This window comes from Asterias rubens, chromosome 11 (genome assembly GCF_902459465.1).
Source record: "Asterias rubens chromosome 11, eAstRub1.3, whole genome shotgun sequence".
Lineage (NCBI taxonomy): Eukaryota > Metazoa > Echinodermata > Asteroidea > Forcipulatida > Asteriidae > Asterias > Asterias rubens.
The window spans coordinates 17,847,699-17,870,015 of record NC_047072.1 but is presented as its reverse complement, the minus strand read 5'-3'; the positions used below and the strand labels follow the sequence as shown (position 1 = coordinate 17,870,015).

The 22,317-nt window shown below is 39.8% G+C and overlaps 1 protein-coding gene across 1 annotated transcript; it reads left to right on the top strand.

Annotated features, from left to right (window-relative positions):
- Positions 1-919: 919 nt before the first annotated feature.
- LOC117296308 (death domain-containing protein 1-like) lies at positions 920-20,848 on the top strand. Its single transcript, XM_033779156.1, has 12 exons — positions 920-2,430; positions 9,814-10,137; positions 10,858-11,149; positions 11,426-11,792; positions 12,781-12,957; positions 13,734-14,146; positions 14,533-14,793; positions 15,841-16,036; positions 17,095-17,280; positions 17,942-18,002; positions 18,459-18,586; positions 19,795-20,848. The coding sequence occupies exons 1-12, from the start codon at positions 1,497-1,499 to the stop codon at positions 19,990-19,992; spliced, it is 3,537 nt and encodes a 1,178-aa protein (XP_033635047.1). The 5' UTR covers positions 920-1,496; the 3' UTR covers positions 19,993-20,848.
- The last annotated feature ends 1,469 nt before the right edge of the window (positions 20,849-22,317 follow it).

Sequence of the window (22,317 nt, the reverse complement as noted above, 5' to 3'; positions counted from 1 at the left end):
CATATGCATAAGTTAACAAACCTGTGAAAATTTGAGCTAAGTTGGTCGATGTTGCGAGATAAAAATGAAAGAAAAAACACCCTTATATTACGAAGTTATGTGCTTTCAGATGCTTGAATTCTAAATCTGAGGTCTCGTGGAAAACTAAATCTTTCTCGAAAACTACGTTATCTCAGAGGGAGCCGTTTCTCATCATGTTTTATACTATCAACCTCTCCCCATTACTCATTATCAAGTAAGGTTTTATGCTAATAATTATTTTGAGTAATTACCAATAGTGTCCACTGCCTTTAATACTTTTTGAGAAATGATTCCATCTGATGTAAAGTGGTTTTTGAGAAAGGAGTTATTTCTCACTTAAATATTTAAAGACTTCAGGCCTGGACTATTTTATTATGCATCTGAAAGCAAACACAACGGTGTTTTTTTTTTTTCTTATTTTTCCGGCATATTCGAAGACCAAATTTTCACAGATTTGCTATTTTATGCATTTTTTTTTATGGGATATGATGAAATTCAGAGCGACCGACTCGATTTAGAATCGAACCAACGACCTTTATCTTCAATAGGCATATCTCAGATGCTGCTGTAAGAACCTTGGCACGTTCTCCAAGATTCACATGAATAATTCATGAAACATGTAACATGAATAATGCACGAGCTCGCTGAGACACAGCCCTTGCTCAACACACATACCACACGCTCTTCCTTTATTACTTATTTACCATCTAGCTGGTAACTTATTATTGTTGACTTGTAATCGTCGTCTGGTCCCCCATTGAAGAAGACAACGCAGTTGAACACACACTGCGTCTTTTCAAGGTTGTTGGTCTTTGTGGGGGCAATAAGGGACAATGGTTGCCCGGACATCGCGTCGCTGACCCCGGTCAATTTATTCAATTGGGGGCGGTCAGGAGACGTTTGGGTGATTAAAGATGGTCTGTAGCTTACTACAGCTTTCTTCGGGCTCCTTCTTCGGCTATACAACTTTCATAACAACATTGGGAGAGAAATATGCGTATTTGTAATGGAATCGAATGAGCTGTAGAGAGTTGCATCTACGGATTCATTAAGAGGATAATTGCAACGGTTAGGGGTGATACTTTACGAGGATTATGTCATTAACTGGAACTAAAGCCCTCAGCCACCCATAACTGTGTGACAGCTAGCTATGAGTAACCCAGGCAGCAAGCCGGTCGTATTTGACCAGCATCCGTAAAGGACTTTCAAGTTTCAAGGTGGGCGAAATAGCCATAATTGCTCCACATAAAAGCTATATCATAACTAGCTGTATGAAGAGTCCAGCTATAAGAAGTTCACAATTTTGCAGCCATTGCAGCAACCCTTAGTGTACACTGAACCTCATGTATATGAATGACTACTACACGTCTTGATCTTGGAATAATTGAACAGCTCTTATGGAACAACACTCAACGAGGCCAGTTCAGGAGGACATTTCATTCATCACAAGATAATCTAGACTTTCTTAAGCGACAATGGCTGACGTTCCTGAGGCTAAACCTGCCCGTTGCCGGCACTCCAACGACGGGGAGCAAGACGAGAAAACAACCCGGAAGGCAGAGCAAGGAAAAGTCGCCTCACGGAAAGCCCCAAAAGCCTCATCACAGATAGCCTCACGGAGTCACGGTGGGTCAGAAGCCTCCGCACAGCACTCTCACGGTAGGAGGCTATCGGGGTCGATAGACCAAGGAGGTAGCGTGAGCTCGGAGGTACCATCAAGTAGAGGTAGCGTGAGGTCTGAGGTATCATCCGATAAACACAGAGGCTCTGGGCGGAATAGCCTGGCCTCAGCTGATACTGATAGCATCACCTCAGATGTCTCTGCCGGGAAGAGGTCAAGTGTAAGTGGGAGGTATGGGTCAAGTGAGGTCCAAGATGGGGCGTATTCAACAGATGAGGACCTTTCCAAATCAGCCTCAACACTTCACGGCGTACGCGATGGGCGGTCGATGGGCTCTATGAACTCTATAGGAAATGAACCTCAAAGTGACGCCTCAGATCGCCACAGTGAGGACAACCGGAGGGATGATGAATATGAGGTTAGGAATAGAGCGTCCAGTCGCCAGACTAGTTCTAGTGCTTACTCCAAAGAGTTGGAGTACGGGGATGAGGGAACACCGAGCGATTTGACGGCCGTCTTCTCCTCGTTTATCACGGTCATCCATGAGGAGACAGAGCGCCTCCAGAGAGCGGAGAGCCTCGGGAGCATTGAGACGTCGCACGTGCGAGGGGTCCTTGGTGAGCTGTCGGAGACGCTGAGGGAGAGTGAGGACCAGAGCTTGAGGTTGTTTGAGGGCATCGAGGCGATCAGGGAGGCTGCCCAGGGACTGAAGAAGACTCTGGAGGCAAGGCTGAATCGATCCAATGATGCGGAGGCTGAAGCCATGGTGGACGAGAAGGATAATACAGGTGAGTTATTATTCACACCTCTTGAGCGAACCAACAACAAAAACAAACAAACAAACAATCAAACAAACAAACAAACAAACAAACAAACAAACAAACAAACAAACAAACAAACAAACAAACAAACAAACAAACAGCAAAAATAAATTGACAACAGCAGCAATAAAAATAAAAAATAAGAAAAAATATTGTAGAAAAAAAGTTCTAACACTATTTATATTTATTGAGTTGATGTTTTTATTCTAAATTCTTTGGATATAAGATTTTACAATAGTTAAACATAGATGCCGTTCAAGTTATTATGTTAGCTGAAATAAGTGTTATTTGCACACCCTGTGGTATACTCTATAGCTTATATAAGTTTAAAACGGTTGTAGTACTTATTTTTGTGACAGCACCCATTGTGTCCATTTAACACCCTGGTTTTTGCAGTGTGTTTAATTGCTTGTTGGGTGACGTGACCACTAACAAACAGATCAAAACATACCTGATTGTGCCTATCTTTAATCCATCGTGTTCAGATAGAGATAACAAAATTGACATGTTATAAAGCCGGTTCATACTTTCCTGCGAATGCAACACGAATTGTAGACGTCACACCGTGGGTGTTTTCAGCACAAGTCAATTAATGCGAATTATTTGTTGCGAATTTGTGACGTCAAATTACTCTTCGAATTTCGATAAACGAGAACTTAAAGACAGTGGACACTATTGGTAGTTGTCAAAGACCAGTCTTCTCACCTGGTGTATCTCAACACATGCATAAAATCACAAACCTGTGAACATTTCAGCTCAATCGGTCGTCAAATTTGCGAGATAATAATGAAAGAAAAAACACCCTTGACACACGAAGTTGTGTGCTTTCTGATGCTTGCATTTCGAGACCTCAAATTCTAAACTTGAGGTCTCGAAATCAAATTCGTGGAAAATTACTTCTTTCTCAAAAACTACGTCACTTCAGAGGGAGCTGTTTCTCACAATGTTTTATACCATCGACCTCTCCCCATTACTTGTCATCAAGAAAGGTTTTATGATGATAATTATTTTGAGTAATTGCCAATAGCAAAGTTTTGTTTTAACAGTTTGATTGTTTTATTCCTTACATAATGTTAATGTAGGCGGTCGCGTTTTTTTTTTTAGACATCGCCGATAATTCGAAGCGAAAAACACAATCCGAGGAACGTTACTTACAGTCACCCTTCTCGGGTTATAATAGTTGGGCATAAACTTCCTTTTCCCTTAATAATCACTTTAATGTGACTTAAAGCCATTATACACTGTCGGAACCGAAACAAAACAAAAGTTCACAGATTTACAACTTACTTACAGGGTTTACAGAAGGTAATGGTAAAAGACTTCTCTTGAAATATTATTCCATGAAATGCTTTACTTTTTGAGAAAACATTCAAACAATTATCAATTCTCGACAACGAGAATTACGGATTATCTTAAACACATGTCATGACACGGCGAAACGTGCGGAAACAAGAGTGGGTTTTCCCGTTATTTTCTCCCGACTCCAATGACCGATTGAGCCTAAATTTTAACAGGTTTGTTATTTTTGTATATAAGTTGTGATACACGAAGTGTGGGCCTTTGGATAATACTGTTTACCGAAAATGTCCAATAGCTTTAATGCCAATTCAAAAATTGTTTTTTTTTTCAAAGATAAGCCTAAACATCTTTAAAAAGTATGACGATTGTTTGAACATGTAAGTTTTAATTCAACAATTTCTTTCTGAGCGTTTTAACAATCTTCACAATTTGCTTTTGTCGTAGCTCGGCAGTCAACTGTAAAACTAAGGCCCAAACTCAAAAGGAACGCTTTAGTAGACAATTTTGCTTAAAAGGTTTCTGCTATGCTTACCAGGATACCCGTCACATTTTTGAACATAATAAATGGTATTTTGGCTGGTAGCACAATTTTTGTAAGCATAATTCTGTTGTGCTTAGCTAATTTTTCTACTTAAAGCAGCTCTATGAAATTGAGCTCCACAACAATTCCCGATGATGGATTTCCCCTTTAAGCATTTACAAACAATATGAACAAGGCGTTACTATGCCTGCTATGTGCTAACAAAACATTAAGTCAATTTACTTTTCCGATCACCACACCGCGTTAATATCTTCAAAATATAAACCCAGTTCACACAACCCCAAATACAACACACCGTTTCTTTACTCGGCAAACAATACAGGCCCTTTTCGAAACCATGGCTTCGGCTCCAGAGTCGGCTCCTGCTAGCTTGGCCCCGCGGTTGTTTGACAACTGCGTTCACGCTCAGAGCTTCAGACGAGATAATGGAGCCTGAAGCCGAATCCAAAGCCGAAGCCGTGGTTTTGGAAAGAGCCATAGTACATAGTACTACATCGTTTCTAATGAGCCTGTACGAATGCTGTTTGGGGGAAATTAACAACATAGGAGTTATACCCTCCCGTCGGAATCGATGATTGATCAGTACCTGACGTGAATGGAAATATGACTTGATTCTCTTCCTTGTGCTTTTAATAATCTGTGTTGAAAGTGCAGTTTCTTGTGACACTCAACCATTATCTGCAAAGTCACGTTTTAAGTGGTGTAAAGGGAAGTTAAATATTAGCTTTTGTTTGCGTCGGTGAGAGGAAAAATCGTGACGACGAGGACAAAGCGATAAAGGTACTCGTACATTATTTTTTTTTAAACAAAGTTGTCATCACTCATTATAATCCATGTATATTTAAATTACATGCATTTTGACATTTTAAAGTACTATAAAATAATGTTAGAGCTAACAAAAAAGTCGCAGTGTTCATGTTTTGGGTTATCAACGAACCATTTATATATGAAATAACAGACCTGTGAAAATTTGGCTGTATCGTTCAACTTGTCCCGAACACCTCTACACCAAACCGCGCTTCGACAAACAACTGCTCCAAATGAGTCTGAACTGAACGCTTCATATTCAAAGTTTTTGATGATTGACAAATATTTTCAAGATCTGTTCTTACTCTTCTTAAAGACACTGGCGGAGGTTGGTAATTGTCAAAGACCAGTCTTCTCACTTGGCGTATCTCAACATATGCATAAAATACCAAACCTGTGAAAATTTGAGCTTAATTGGGCGTCGAAGTGGCATGAGAATTTATAATGAAATGAGAAACACTCTTATTGTACAAATGTATGTGCTTTCAGGTGCCTAAAAGAGGCTTCAGGCTGGCCTGAAGCCTTTTAATACTTTGAGTGGGAAAATACATCTTTCTCAAAAACTACGTCACGTCAGAGGGAGCCGTTTCTCAGAGTGTTTGATACTATCAATAACTATCCATTGCTCATGACCAAGTAAGTTTGTCATGCTTACAACTGATAACCAATAGTGTCCAGTGCCTTTAAACACTGAACATTCAAACTGCAATGTTCATAGGTTCAATGGACCTGAAAAGACATGGACATCTCTCCGAAATAATCTTCTTAGCCGTTTGACGAAAGTTGTTGTTAAAGAGACAGTAGATGACGACGTTAAACATGCTGTTACTGATTGCCAACCATGACGTGAGAAACATCAGCCATCTTGGGGAAGAGATCCCCAGAGTTGATTCGACTGCTCTTAGAATAAGGAAAGGTGCATAGCATCCGGAGAAGGTCAGCGTCACAGCAAGAAACGTCTTGATAGCTCTGTTTCCATGACTATTGTTTGCCTCATTGTTACCGTTTTGATTCAGTCGCTGTTCATGTTGGCGACTGATTTTGATCAAGTGATAGTAAATAGTTGCCATCACACTTGTAGGAATTATAAACGTCACTACAAGTACACTTAAGTCCCAAACTGCCGAGGTGTTTTCATAAAAACACAACTGCTGCTCGGAAAAGAACTTGACATCTAAATGGAAAACTGTTCTCAGCAAAGCTGCACTTAGCAACACTAAAACAGATTGTAAAGTTACAACCGTTACCACTCGGCGTTTGGAACACCACACAGGAAACTTGTATGGTCGGGTTACAGCCAGGAATCGTTCTATGTTAAGAAATAACAAGCAACCCACAGACATTGAAAGAGTTATGTATATATATGACATACACAGCTCACACCCCAAATCACCAAAAGGCCATTATTTTGTTTAGTGCAGATGATATCAAACTTAAGAGTGTTAGAAAACCAACAAGCAGGTCATACACAGCCAGTGACGTCATCAGAACCTTGGTGCTGTCAGCTAAGTTGGTTACACGGAGTGTCACGGCAATTGAAAGAATATTCCCAGATATGATCAGCAGTGCAATGATGGCGATGAAACAAGTACGGAGTGCGATGAGGACTGGGGACAGACCCACAGCGTCTGTGAATGTAGAGTTCATTGTTAAACTATAATAGTTGACATTCAAACTGGAAAGGGCCTTTCTGCTTGGAGACTTTAAGTGTGCAGTCGGATGACTACCATTACTTTAAACACTCGTGTTTATGTTTTTTCTTTTAAGACTACCATATTTTTACTATTTGACATCAGCCGCCTGTTGGCGATGACTAGAGCTAGTCGTAACGTCCGGCAGTGAAGGTAATAGCGAGAAGTCCCCTCGATCCACTTCAGCTAAAGAAGCGGTCCCAGCCGAATGTCTACCTACCGCACAGGTAGAAGTTAAAAAGCAGGACAGTTCTTTTGAGAACTGAGAAGTCTCACGAATTCGAAAAATCTACTCCGCGGTAGTAAAATATAAAGCAAGACAGTTCTCTAAAGAACATAATCTACCTGGCAAGTAGACACACACACCATGGTGTTACCGCAAACCAAATATATATTGACATCCGATTTGTTTTCATATAACTGATTCTTAAATAGATTTGCAAGTGAAGACAAGTTGATTTCGGTGCCTTGTTTCATGCAAGCTCCTACGGTGTATTAGCTCTGTACTCTGTCATAAAAATAACTGACGATTTGAGAATCAGGTTATAGGCATAGAATAATTGCTTTTGGTACGTTATTCTTCCTATTGATTTATTATGATAATAGTAATATAAAACTGCGTGACTATGTTTTCTAATTCACTCGTCTGCCAGTCCTCATTTTGGGTGATTGTGAAAGTAATTGTCCATGACATTGATGAGTTTAGTTAAAATCAGAATACATAATTAAGATTGAAATATCATCTGCAAGTCCTTACAGGCTCTGTCACTATGTCCAGAATTGTTTTCGTTCTATTATTATTAAGTCAAATTAACGTATATAAAGAAACTTTACTAAGACTGTTTGTTTTGGGCGTCAATGGTTGCGTTGACTGATACACTAATATCAAATTTTTATTTTCTAAACTTAAATATCCATTAAATAAAATTATCTGTGAACAGGTATAAAGGTCAAACCACCCTATTACATGTAAAATAAATTAAGAGGATTGCAACAGTAACAACAACAACAACAACAACAACAACAACAACAACAACAACAACAACAACAACAACAACAACAACAACAACAACAACAACAACAACAACAACAACAACAACAACAACAACAACAACGACGACGACGACGACGACGACGACGACGACAAACAACAATTGACTTTAATATTAATACACATTCAAGATATAAACAAGCTGGTACAAATCATAGCCAAATTTCATACAATAATGTGTAACAAACTTCTGTCGAGCGTAAACTAGCACAAAAAAACCCACAACTCTTGAAACCAACGGTTCTTTTCAGAACCACCCCAACTCATTTAGAGATAGAAATTACATGGTGTTACCGCAAACATTTCCGTATCATTCAGACACAGTTTATTAGAAGACACATAAAAATTAGGTTGTATTTCTTGGAAACAAAGCAGCTATAAGATTACATTTTTTAGTTGAAAGTCACAACTTAACACATAATGGCCATCCATGGCAACCAGTGCGATTTGTTTATCAATATAAGAAAAGCCTATCCCATTGGCGTTAGAGTACGTTACCACGGCGACAATGTTTGCTTTTGATCTGTCGATGGCTGATGGTCGTCGCTGGTTATATACCCAACTTGTTGACTTCAGACCAGCTCAAGCAAACAGATTTTCATTTTTTGACATCAAGATGAAGTGTGTTATTCTTAAAGGAACAGCAGAGGTGTTTGTTCGGCCAAGAGGAAACTGTAATGTGTTTGCGAACTTTGTAAGAACAACTCCGAAGTTAAAGGAACACGTTGGTCTTTGAAAAGCGTTCGAAACGTGATACTTGTGCGGATCATTCTATTCTACTTTTAAATTATCTATCAGAACCATTTGTATTTCATTGCAAACGGTTTCGAAAGCTTGTCAACGACCAACTCGACCGATTCAAGGCAACGTGTTCCTTTAATAAGCAGAGCTGACTAGAATTCTCCCGGAAAATAAAAAAAATCTACTCCGGGGTAGTAAAGTATATAGCTAGACAGTTCTCTAAAGAACCTAGTTGACGGGAAACAAATAAATGTTGTTTAACAAAGAAAAAAAAAGAAATAAGAGAGCATTCATTGATAGAGTTCTTTACAAAAAACCGTTATCATAAAGTGTGTTGGCTTCAAACTCCTCAAGGATCCATTATTGGTCCAAAATAAGGAGTCTCTTCAAAACGAAACCAAATAAATCTCCTTCGAACATTCTCACGAGTCTATTGAAGTTCTTTGAAATACCACAACACTATCAAATGAATTATTGGCAATCTTATGGTAACTATTATCTTAATATCATACCCATATTAAAAATGTTTTTATATGAAACTTAGGCACGAAGAAGTATTGTTCGACCTTTGAGCTCTACAATAACTGCAGATTTTGCCATGGTCCGATCCTCTATAGTCACGACGTCACCCTCTGTCAATACTTATTGTGATCTAAAACCAACAATCTGTCAGTTGTCCTGACAGGCAGATCGAAGTGGTTATTTATTGTGGAATAATGATTATCTATTAATGAAGGGTTGGGTTCAATGTGGAGAATCCAAATAACATAAAGTCTAGCTCTGCGATTGGAGCCTTTTATAAATGACCTCTTATCCGTTGCGGCCATCTTTCGTCTGGCTGTTGTGTTCTCGAATGTGGTCATTAGTGTTGCGATTTGATTAAGACTAATTTTGTTGTGTTTAGCTAGCTTGTGTGCCACCTAAGCAGCTTAATGAAATTTCGCCCAGAGGTCGATTTGTAGAGTTAGGACTAGTCCTAACTTAGGACTAGTCCTAACTTAGGACTAGTCCTAGGATATATTAAAATTGTAAGGCTGGTCCTAAGTTAAGACGAGGTACTCGTCCTAACTCGAGATAAGACAAGTCTTAACTCTTTGTGACCTCTACCCTGATGAAGTACTTCTAGAATATGAAACAATGAAATCTTTGAATCAAAATTCTTCTTTCATTTGTTGAGGGTTATTTTTCATTCATGTATTTGTTCTTTTACTACTCTATAGATAACAAGAAGGCACACTCTCGGGCTGTTGCCGCCGTCACTGCAGCCAAAGCCCTGCTGGCGGAAGTTGCCCTGGACGTCGCCTCGGCCACCCAGATGGCAGCCGAAGCAGAGACCGCCGCTGCCGAAGCAGCTGCGGCCGCAGAGACGGCCAAGGAGGAACTCGCTGAGATCGAAGACCGACTGGACCAGGTTGAAGATGCTGAACGGCCAGAGGAAGATGCGGCAAGTGAGGCAAGCGGAGCAGTTGATGATGAACAAAAGGAGGACAAAGAAGATGCAGAAGATCGTCTTGAAGATGGTCCCGAAGAGGAACTTTCTCTCAGTATGTATTAACAAAGCTTTATTTCTATTTACTTATTTCCATTGGCCTTTTCGAGGTATGGTGGACACTAGAAGCGCACTGTTTTGTTTTGGTGTTTCAGACAAATTTACCTAAACCCAGTAGTGTCATTGTGCTATGTTCACCATATCTCAAAATGGCTTATTGACTGCTTGGCCAGTTATATCAACATTTGTGGTTTTCATAGATATCTTAAATTTGTCTGAAACACCAAAACCAAACAGTGCGCTCCTATAGATTATATCATATTTTTATTTTAGTTGAATAAGTTTTATTGTTGTTTGTGAGTTGTTTTGTTCCTATTCGTACGTATTTTGTTTGTCCGTCTATCTCGTCTCTGTCTGTCTGTCCACAGGCTGATTACATCCAAGCCTTTGCTTATGAAATCGGCCTCCGTACAGGGCCTAAATTCTGCTTAGCAAATTTGTTGGCTGTTAGCAAAAATTGACCGGCCGGGGTACCAGTCGCAGCAGTGGTAGTTTGAATGGTGTTTGGCTAGTACCTTTTTTTGCTAAGCATCTGTGTTGTGCTAAGCCAGCTTTGTGCTTACAGGCTTTATGCAATTGGGCCCTACTCATCTTCTTTGACCGTACAAACTGTAAACTACTCTGTTCGATTGCCATTACATTGTATATGCACTCTGTAATGCTGTGTTTTTGACAGTATGGACATAAATGTGAATTGAATTGACTTGAATTGAAGATTGGGATAGTCAAGAAAAAGAAGAGAACGAGGATGCAAGATCCCTCTCAAGCCGTGCCCCTTTGAGACAAGGTGAAGATTCTGTGGAAGGCGACGCTCAAGAAGACGAACACGAGGAGGATGAGGAAGAGAAAGAAGATGAAGGCGAAGAGAACAATGAAGATGTGACAGTTGGAGATGGTGAGAACAATAAGGAGGAGGATGATAAACCGGAGGACACACCCAAACCACCTCCCTCACCGAAGAGGAAAAGGAGTATCAAAGAGAACGTCTTGGATTGGCCGCACCAAATGTGAGTGTTCTAATAGGAGACTTTGGAACGCTAGGTGGCAGCAGACTTACCAGGTAAATGTCAATTGTTTACGTAGTTCTGAACATGCGCACATTACCGAGAACAATGGATTTTACCTGGTAAGTCCGCTGCTGAAAACATTGATTCATTCTTTCATTCAAGTCAACATTTATTTCATAAAGAGAATTATTTCATGGTTGTGCCCGCAAGTTTTAGTTTATTATTATCTTTCACATCATCCAAATCTTCAAACATATCACAATACCAATACTCTAGATTAAACCTTCCCGATGATGACGTCACTGATGACGAAATCGGCTGCGTCATTCGCCTCAAGGAAGAGTACTTCACCACAACCGTGCCGGAGTTCCGTTGCGTCATCAACAACAACCTGAGCACTGATGCAGTCGCAGACAGCGAGGAGCTTGTCAGCCATGTTGTCACCGTCGAGCAGGTCTTTGACGACGACAGTAACGTCATTGTCAGTGAGCTCGAGGTACCGATTGTCGTTGCGATCCCGTACAATGTGAGTGCACGGATGTTGAGCACGAAGGAGTTTGTGGTGAAGTTCAGAGGTGGGAACGAGGATGCGTGGAAGGTCGTCCCCATGCTGGTTGCGGATAGCTCTTTTGAGGAGCACAAGGTGAGTGGAGGAGGGGTGGAGGATGTGAGGGAGGAAGGGAGAGACAATGCTAGACTGTAGGCAATACAATTCGCGCGCATTTGCACGATAAATTGCGCGATTTCATTTCCTGGCAGGGGGCAAGATAACACTGTACTGTGCCCAATTTCATAGAGCTGCATGCTGAAGCACAAAAAGTTGCTAAAGTGCAATAAAATAATGCTTAATAGACTAAGGTTACTTGGCAAAATGCCATCTCATGTGTACAATTTGTGGGTGGTAATAATGCTCGATTTCACTTAGCACACATTTTTATTAAGCAATATCCGAGTCACGAAATTTTTAAGGGAAGGTACATTATTGGTAATTGTCAAAGACCAGTGTTCTCACTTGGTGTATCTCAACATATGCATAAAATAACAAACCTGTGAAAATTTGAGCTCGATTGGTCGTCAGAGTTGGGAGAAAACGATGAAAGAAAAAACACCCTTGTTGGACGAACTTGTGTGCTTTCAGATAGGAATAAAAGACTTCTAGCTAGAAGTCTTTTATTATTTTAGTGAGCAATTACCTCTATTTTAAAATCTATGCTACTTCCGGGGGAGCCGTTTCTCACAATGTTTTATACTATCAACAGCTCTCCAATGCTCGCAATCAAGTCAGTTTTTAAGTTAATATTTGTTTTGAGTAATTACCAAACGTGTACCCCCCCCCCTTAAGCATCCGTCTCATGTTTGTATAATAATTACTACAAAAAATCGAGAATGTAATTTTTTTAAACAAAGTTTTGAGTTAATATTGAAAGCCGCAATTTATTATGAATAGAGTCGAATGCAGATACTAAAGTTTGTTGGTTGTTTCGTTTTTTAAATCGTTGTTTTGTTAACAAGACCATGATGTAAAACAGCCTCTGATCTAATTTGGTGTTAGGCCCCATGCTTTAATAAAATAATATACAAATAAATAAATACTCGCTCCCTCGATTCACAGTTTTCTTTCTCTTTTCCAGGGTCCATTTGCCGAAGTGCGGACCTACAACCTGGGTTCATTCGCAGTGGTGACTCGTCTGAACAAGGAACGGCAGACGATAACGAAGAAGGGTGGGGTGGTCAAGTCGTCCAGTGACTCCCGTATGAACGTGTCCTACCCGCCCGGTGTCTGTTCACTAATGAGCGTCACCTTACAGGTCGGTTATTGATCCATATTTTTTAGACCCCTGCGCTGACCGGGGGGGGGGGGGGGGGGGGTCATTAAAATCGAACATTATTGTATCCTTTTGCGAAGACGCAAATATTGTAGCAAATATCTTTGGAAATCAGTTTTGGTATCACCAAATTGGACATATACCGTTTGCATACTTTATGATTGCATACCTTTTGCATATTTTTTCTAAACTATGGGATCTGAAGGTTGTTCGTGTTCCTGCCTTCATTTTGAGAGACGACCAACCGAAGAAACAGCACTATAAAATATCTAATGTCATACACCGTCATGTTCCCCCTCCGTTTAGAAGCTTAGGTTCTCATTCCGTCAAGATACATAATGTAATTTTTGTTTTAAAGGCAGTGGACACTATTGGTAATTGTCAAAGACTAGCCTTCACAGTTGGTGTATCTCAACATATGCATAAAATAATAAACCAGTGAAAATTTGAGCTCAATCGGTTATCGAACTTGCGAGATAATAGTGAAAGAAAAAAACACCCTTGTCACATTAAGTTGTATGCGTTTAGATGGTTGATTTCCAGTTCTAAATTTGAGGTCTCGAAATCAAATTCGTGGAAAATTACTTCTTTCTCGAAAACTATGGCACTTCAGAGGGAGCCGTTTCTCACAATGTTTTATACCATCAACCTCTCCCCATTACTCATTGCCAAGTAAGGTTTTATGCTAATAATTATTTTGAGTAATTACCAATAGTGTCCACTGCCTTTAAACAAAATTGTTTTGTTTGATGTTAAAGGTTCAACCAGCAGAGCAGGCAGTGGGTGACCTCCGTGCCCGAATGCGGCACTGCTCCGATCTCATCGCCGCAAGCCCCATCATCCACCTCAGCCACTCCCCGGGAAAACCCTTTGATACACCCGTCACCGTCACCATCCCCTGCCCGCCAAACCCCCTCAAGGTCCCCGCAGCGACCACGGCCAACAGCACCGCGGGGAAGACACCAGAGAAACAAGCCCCGCTCTCACCGGACGGAGCTGTGATCATACGCGGGACGAAGAGCAGTATCTTCGGCGGGGATCCGGCTGAGGACACGCTTCACCTGATGCACCGGCAGTCGAATTGGGGGTATTGGAACGAGGTGGAGAATGCCAACATCAAACAAGTCAGGAAGGATCTGGTGTCCATCGAGTTGGACAAGCCAATGGATAAGTAAGGAGGGGCTTACTTGTCAACATTTAACAAAATACTTTCCTTTCATTGTATTTATAGGGTGCCGGAAACCATCATCATTCTCATAACAGTCAATACAATTTTGATACTGGATGCTGCTAAATAAAGTACTTGGCTCAGTAGTGTGCGAAAAGCCCAGCAATGCCACGAAGACGATACTGATCAAAACGTTGAGTTGTTAACCACCGATTCTTTTCAGAACCAAAACTACCCAAAAAGAAATTTCCATATGGTGATACCGCAAACCTCTCTTAGTTAAACTTCCACAAAGCAAAGTTTCAAATCCTACTTATAATCGGTTTACCCAAACCTCTCTTCCTATATATCCTGTCTTTGATTATCCACTTTTGTCTTGTTTCTTAAAGAGTCTTAATACTCCGGATGACAGCAGACGGTCGTTACCCAGCCAAGAGCGTAGCCCAAACCTTCGAGAAGGCCCTCCAAATCAAGTACGCCACCATCTTACTCCACCACCGCGAGGACGATCCCCAGCGCGTTTTGGTACAGTGTGTACCCTCGAGACAGCTAGAGGGCGCTCTCAGGCGGCTGAACCAGGACGGTTACGAGGGACCCCCCGAGCCTAGTGGGGATATAGCTATGACGGAGGGACAGGAAATTACAATGAGGTATGAGGTATATAGGTTTTGAGGGATTATGGTGAGGTATCATCAATATATTTTTGGTTGTATGCAAGTCGCAAGACACACAAGGCCTGAAGGCCACTTCAAGGTGTGGGCTACAATTATTTTTTTCCAGAGGCCGTTGCCACCTACTCCCTAGGGCTGAAACAGGGTTACCCCTTTTACAGTCCATATGGATGCATACTTGGGTATCATTAGTCCGAAGCCTGGCTGGTAGAGCAGAAAGCACTATCTCCCCAATACAGTTTGTTGCAACACCATGTGTAAAATGTTCTACTCGGTGCTCTGTGAAGATTTGTTCATATAGAGCTTGTCTTCGTTTTCTGAGTGCTGCCGAGGCGGAGGCACTCGTTGGAGAGGTGTCTCGTGGTGGCCAGCGGCACTCCGTCCCCCACGACCGTTACGTGAACACCCGGTCCGTTATTAAAGTACGACCGAGGAGGTCTGATAAAGCTTGTGTAACTAGATTGGTCCCCGTCTTTATCAACGATGATAAAGATAACCACTTATAGGCCCCAAGTTGTCATTGAATACAATGATTTCATAGTCCCAATTGTCCCAATTCGTAACATCAGGCCATTAAGTTAACTATTGTTTTAGTAGAAAACTAACTGAATTTTTATTTCAAATTGAACCGTAGGCCTACTTGTCTCATAGGATCATTTCGGACTGCAGTACTCTTCCTCCCTTTTTTACCCGGTTCAAGTTCCGCCTCCTCAGACATAGGCAATTCTTCGATTATTATATTATTAATAATAATAATAAATAATACGAAGCATTTATACAGCGCTCTACAGCGCTCTTTTTGCAGAGGCCAGACCTTGTACAAGCCTAGGCTTCCTGTCTGCGACCTCCACATACTGTTATTAAGTTCTATAATTATTTGCCCCTTGTATTGTACATGTACAAATGGTATTGAAATAAACCTTCATGGGACTATGACAAAAAGAAAAACAAACGCACTAGGATGGGTGGGGAAACAGAAATGTATTGAGGAGGCTTTTTAACTCATTATTTTAATTGTCTTTTCAGATTTACTGGTAACATAAAGATAGTCGGCCGTGACCAGATCACGTTTACGTTTCACACCCAAAGGAGGAATGTCATCGAGTTTAGCATCGACGAGATCAATAAGTTTGGCAATCACAGCTCGGAAGAGTACCGGGGAATGGCTGAATTCTACGGCAGGCCACGCATCACGCTCGCTGACATGGAGGATCCGGAAGAGGTTTGTAATTTGGGAGGGGGAACTCGTAAAATCCTTGTCCCCTGCTACCCCAGGCAAAAAGCTGACCACTCCTCTCCCAATTTGAAAATGTCTGGCAACGCCAGAAATTCGTACAACAGTTTTTTTAAGACATTGGACACTATTGGTAATTGTCAAAGACCAGTCTTCCCACTTGGTGTATCTCAACAAATGCACAAAATAACAAACCTGTGAAAATTTGAGCTCGATTGGTCGTCGGAGTTGTGAAATAACTATGAAAGAAAAAACAAACCTTGCCACACGAAGTTGTCTGCTTTAAGATGCTTGATTTCGAGACCTCAAATTCTAAATCTGAGGTCTCGAAATCAGATTCGTGGAAAATTACTTCTTTCTCGAAAACTACGTCACTTCAGAGGGAGACGTTTCTCACAGTGTTTTATACCATCACAGCTCCTCATTATTTTGAGTAATTACCAACAGTGTCCACTGCCTTTAAGTGAATCAATGAGCCGACTGGACAATTTTAGGAGACAAACACAAAAAATCGATTTAATTTAATGAAATACAGGCGTTATAATCAACCCCTGTTTTGTATACAGATTTGTAAAGTAGTCGGTTTTGTCTTCTGCCGTTTGTTTAGTTTTCCTAGAAAATTCAATTTGGTTGTCAAAGACATTTGCAAAAAAATAAAAATAAAATAAAATCCTCCTAAAACTATGCTGAGTAATTGTTTCCCCTTTAAAGGATTTGGGTATTTTTTTTGAAGATAATGATAGTGTAAAGCTTCCCTTCAAATCTTACTTACTGAGGTGCTGTAGTTTTTGAGAAATTAATAAAACAATGTCATGAAAATTTGTTTGTAAATGATTAAAACAAATTTTGTCTCATGAGACGAAAATTATTGTCACTACATTGTTTTACCTTTTTCCCCAAAACTACAGCACCTCAGCACGTAGTATTTTCAGGGAAGCTGTCTACTGTCATTATCTTCAAACTGTGTAAGTTTAGTGTAAATCTGTGGACATTGTGTTTTTTGTCCTACAAAAGTTACATAAACCCTTTAACTGATTTCAACGCAGGTTCTACTCCGGGAAGCTGATGCAAAGGCCGCCGAAAAAGACAGCAAACACTCGGGGTCGTCCATGCTGACCAAATCAGACAAGAAGAAGCCAGACGGGGACGGTATGGGCGGACGAGACTACCAACAAAGCTTGAAGAAGATTGAGACCGATTTGATCTGTAAACTTCCTGTGTCAATACCAAAGGTAAAATTGCGTTATTATTATTAAAGGCAGTGGACACTATTGGTAATTACTTAAGATAATTATTAGCATAAAACCTGACGTTGTAACGAGTATTATGGGGAGAGGTTGGTGTACGAAACAATGTGAGGAACAGCTCCCTCTGAAGTAACGTAGTTTTCGAGAAAGTTAAATTTTCCACGAATTTGGTTTCGAGACCTTAAGTTTTAGAATTTTGAGGCCTCGAAATCAAGCATCTGAAAGCACACAACTTCGTGTGACAAGGGTGATTTTTTCTTTCACAGAATATCTCGCAACTCCGACGACCAATCGAGCTCAAATTTTCACAGGTTTGTGATTTTATGCATATGTTGAGATACAGCAAGTAAGAAGACTGGTCTTTGACAATTACCAATAGTGTCCACTGCCTTTAAACATGGACCAAAAACTCGATCTTCGGTTACCCAAGAATTTAAAATATTTTGTAATTAAGATCATTGGCTGATGGAAATATGTAAAACAGGATTAGTTTTACAGTGGGCATGTCACCCCATGCCGTCTTTCTACCTACAATATCCATTTTTAAGTCTTCACTCAAAATCTCACCTGTTTAGACAAGAGCTCGATTGATTGATTGATTGATTGATTGATTGATTGATTGACTGATGTTTGTTTTCTCCAACAGGCTGAGCCAGAGCCGCCCCTTCCACCCAGTAGATACCGTGCTACTGCCATCGATGTAGGAGGTAAATCATGTTGAATCACAGCATAAACAGCCATATGCGAGTTAATTTGATTAAAGTAAAGCTTGTTTTTTCACCCTCTTCCCATCTTTGAGTTTACCTTTAAACTCTAAAATCTCAAGATAATGCCATTTAATTTGAGTTCTTGTGCTTTAATACATACAACTAGACACCAACAGCATGACTGCATGGTTGCTAAACAAATTTGAAAATGGCGGTATTTTTGGATCTCGGAAAAGCTTCAGGGGATTTCCGGGGACTTGAAGTATGTCATTCTAGGCACATTCCTAGACCTATCCTGAAAATCAGCTTGTTGTTAACTATTTCCGGGTTATGGCCTCCACTCTTCCCTCCACCCTCTCCCCTTTTCATTGTATACCCCTTAATTTTAGTGCTGCATGCTTTCCGACTCGCTGCAATGTTTAAAGGTGACAATATTATTTTGGCGAATATTTCCAGGTACGGTGAGCAACGCCAATCTGCGTTGGTTATCTACAGAGTTAGGGAACGAGTGGGAGTCACTCTCAGCCGCATTGGGCATCAAGAGGAGTCGTCTACAGAGCATCAAGAGAAATAATCCCATCAAGGTAGAGTAGAAGCTTTCAATCCTTGTTATATAGTGCGCCCCCAAGTGTTCATATTGTAACAAGTTAACTTTAAATTGTGTATTGCCATGTCGTCTCTCGCGCTGGTCTTTTTTCGTGCGTGACATCTTAGGTTGCCGCTGCCGCCGCGTGCGCCTTAATTAAAAGCTACATGTGTGCGTGTAGTCAGCCTCGTGTTGGGTTGACCTTTTTTGTGACCGTTACTTTTAGTCTTTATTTAAAAGTGACTGTGTTCTGATGTCGTGTCATGAACTGTTCTGCCATCCTTTGGCTATTATTACTCTTTAAATGTAAACGAGTGAAAGGAACAACTCTGTTCTGGAGTAAAACCCCTCTTAAAGAGTGAAATAATTACCACTCTTCTTAAAAAGCTACTTGAGGGACAACTCGAAATATATAAAGAGTGGTGTTTTTCACTCGTTTACATTTAGAGAGTATATGAATTCATTGTATGTGTCTGATCTACTTTGTGTCAGAGTAGATTTCGTGTTTTATTTTTTAAAACAGTCCTTTTACTTCTTTTTTCTTTCTTCTACTTTACTACAATTACCTCCTAAAAGTGTGCATGTTGATTTTGTGTTTTTGTCTGTTATGTCTGTTATGTCTGTTTTTATGTCTGTTTGTTCTAATGTTTTATTAATGAGATATTACTTTTATTTACGGGGATCGCTCTTTTGACATAATGACTTCGGGTTTTTTCCGAGAAATATCACCCAGTTGCTTCTTTCCATTGCTTAGCTTTTAGAGAAAAAATATTGCGGGATTATTAACCACAAAAGAACATTATTTTACAGTGTACAGCTAAGTAACTGCCTTAAAACCGCTGTCACAAAATTATATTTTGTTTGTGCTTTTGCATTAAATTTTATACCATCATTTTGGTTTGTAAGCAGTTGAACAGGTAATTATATTTTCTCATTTTTTCTTAAAAAAAAATAAAAATAAATAAAAAATAAACGCGGCCATTGAAAAAAAAAATAGTTTAATTTAAACAAAGGACCTTGATACTGTACTTATTTTCTTGGTTTAGATGTAAATACGAAGTACGAATTTTTTAGTAGTTTTATTTGTAGGCCTATGAAGATTTGGTAATTGTAAATCTTAATTTACGGACCCAGGAAGCCACAGTTCTCCTGTTCATTTTTTATTTTAAATCAAACTCAGATGACTGTCTTGTTTTCTTCTCCAAGGTGGACCAGCAAGTCCTTGATATGTTGGTGACTTGGAGGAGCATGCTACCCCGAGCCTACGACAAAGAGAGGAAGTTATGCCGTGCTCTGGTCAAATGCGGCCGGTACGACCTGGCTGAGGAACTGAAAGAAAGAGACGCAACGGCAACGGAGTTTAGTAACAACAACGTCAATATGCTAGATGTTGATGATTATTGAACCGGGCAAGATGAGAGTCTTGGAGTCTTGGTTCAAAATCTCCTGTACTGTATGTAGACTTTATGCACGCGATGTCATATCAGTAGGGCGCCCTCACCTAAAGGTCAAAAAGCGGTCGTTGATTGGTCAAACCTGTGTGCCGTGCGTACAAATCACAGTGTTTTTTTTTTATAGTTGATCTCCATTAAATTTTTGCTATATAAATGTGTTTTATTGTTATACTGACGATGTTTTTGATTGATACGTCATTGTTTTACCTCTAAGATGGCGGTTGAATGACGTCAATGCATTATGTATATCACAAGAGGGCGGGCTCTCACCATAGACCACTATCACCTCCGAGAACTGTAGGAGAGTATTTGAACCAACACTATAGCGGGATGATCGTGATGGAAAAAGAAACGCGCAGGAAAGTGACATCAAAAGGACATTGACCCATTGCACAACGCACCCTTACGCACCTTAGCTTGTCCGCCGTTTTGAAAAAAAAAAAATATATTACCTGGTAAGTCTACTGCCGCCTTTGCTCCCAAAAAGTTCCCCCACCCATTTTTATACAAAATGGCGGAAATGGTAGACGCGCATTTTAGTTGAGAAATTGAAGTAACAAACAGTATACGGATATTCGTGTGTTAGATAAAATAATGTAGGAACTTTGTATACCACTGCAGATCTGTTTTCATTTATTACCACATCATACAAATTCACCATACAAAAACATTTTCATGAAAACGATTATTATTCATCATCATGGACAGTATTAGTTTTACACTTTCACCTCGTTGGTTTTCTTTTTGCAAATTTACCATTATTTTTTTGAAACTTAATTTTAAAGGCAGTGGACACTATTGGTAATTACTCAAAATAATTATTAGCATAAAACCTTACTTTGTAACGAGTAATGGGGAGAGGTTGGCGGTACAAAACATTGTGAGAAACAGCTCCCTCTGAAGTGGAGTAGTTTTCGAGAAAGAAGTAATTTTCCACGAAGTTGATTTCGAGACCTCAAGTTTAGAATTTGAGGTCTTGAAATCAAGCATCTGAAAGCACACGACTTCGTGTGACAAGGGTGATTTTTTCCTTCATAGTTATCTCGCATCTCCGACGACCAATCGAGCTCAAATTTTCACAGGTTTGTTATTTTATGTATATGTTGAGATGCACCAAGTAAGAAGACTGTTTTTTGACAATTACCAATAGTGTCCAATGCCTTTAAGAAAGCACTTCTGTATGAAATAAATTTAAACTTCTGTATAAACAAAATACGAGTGACAATATTATTATTTTTGTATTGTTCATTAAGAATTCTGAGAGGATTATCGGACTTTACTCTACATTATGTGAAGACTGATCCTTTTGTTTCCATACATAAACTGCCCGAACACACAACAGCAAATGTGTGTAGGTGTTGTCAGAACAAGCAGTTTGCGAGTCAGGTTCAAAACGTCTTAGGTAATCATTTTAACGCTGGGTCACATGTTCCTTAGATTATAATCTTGAAGATCTGCCCCATTTTAATGAAAGAGAGGAGGGAGGAATGGCTCTCGACTGAAAAAAATGTTTACAAAATGCACAAAATGACTTCTCGAATATAGACTATAAATATCCTGCAACTAATTTTATATTGACAATAAATTAGCAGCACACAATAAATTGCACAGAAATACTACAACGACATTATGAGGTCAAAGGTAGAAACGTGGCTGGCTACCTACATGTGCTACCATACATTCAAATGGTGACTTTAAGAACGACTCATCTATCCCTCTAACATTATTTTTACCGTCTAAAAGATTATCTACACAAATAAATACTCACAAAGAGTCGTATAAAGATATTATCTTTATAAGATAGTAAATATTATACGAACATGCCCAGAAAAAAATAGAGAAAATATATGAACGTAAAGTGCACATTGTATGCCTACAGTAAAACATATGCAAATAGGAAATTTGCAGTAGGTCCAAGTTGAATGAAGTGCCTAGTTGCGTTCACGTTACTCTCTTAAGCTTATGTACCATAAATGCAAAGCAGAATTTAATATAAAAAAAATTGTCATTTATATCAAAGTATGATGATTAAAGGAACACGTTGCCTTGGATCGGACGAGTTGGTCTATGAAAAGCGTTTGAAACCATTTTGTTATGAAGTGCATTATTGTTAGAAAGATGTTTTAAAAGTCGAATATAATGATCCGCACAAGTATCACTCAAAATTGCACGGTTTTCATTTTACGTCGCGAACTAACACGGTCGGCCATTTATGGGAGTCAAATTGTTGACCCCCATAAATGGCCGACCGTGTTTGTCGACAGGGTAAAACGAA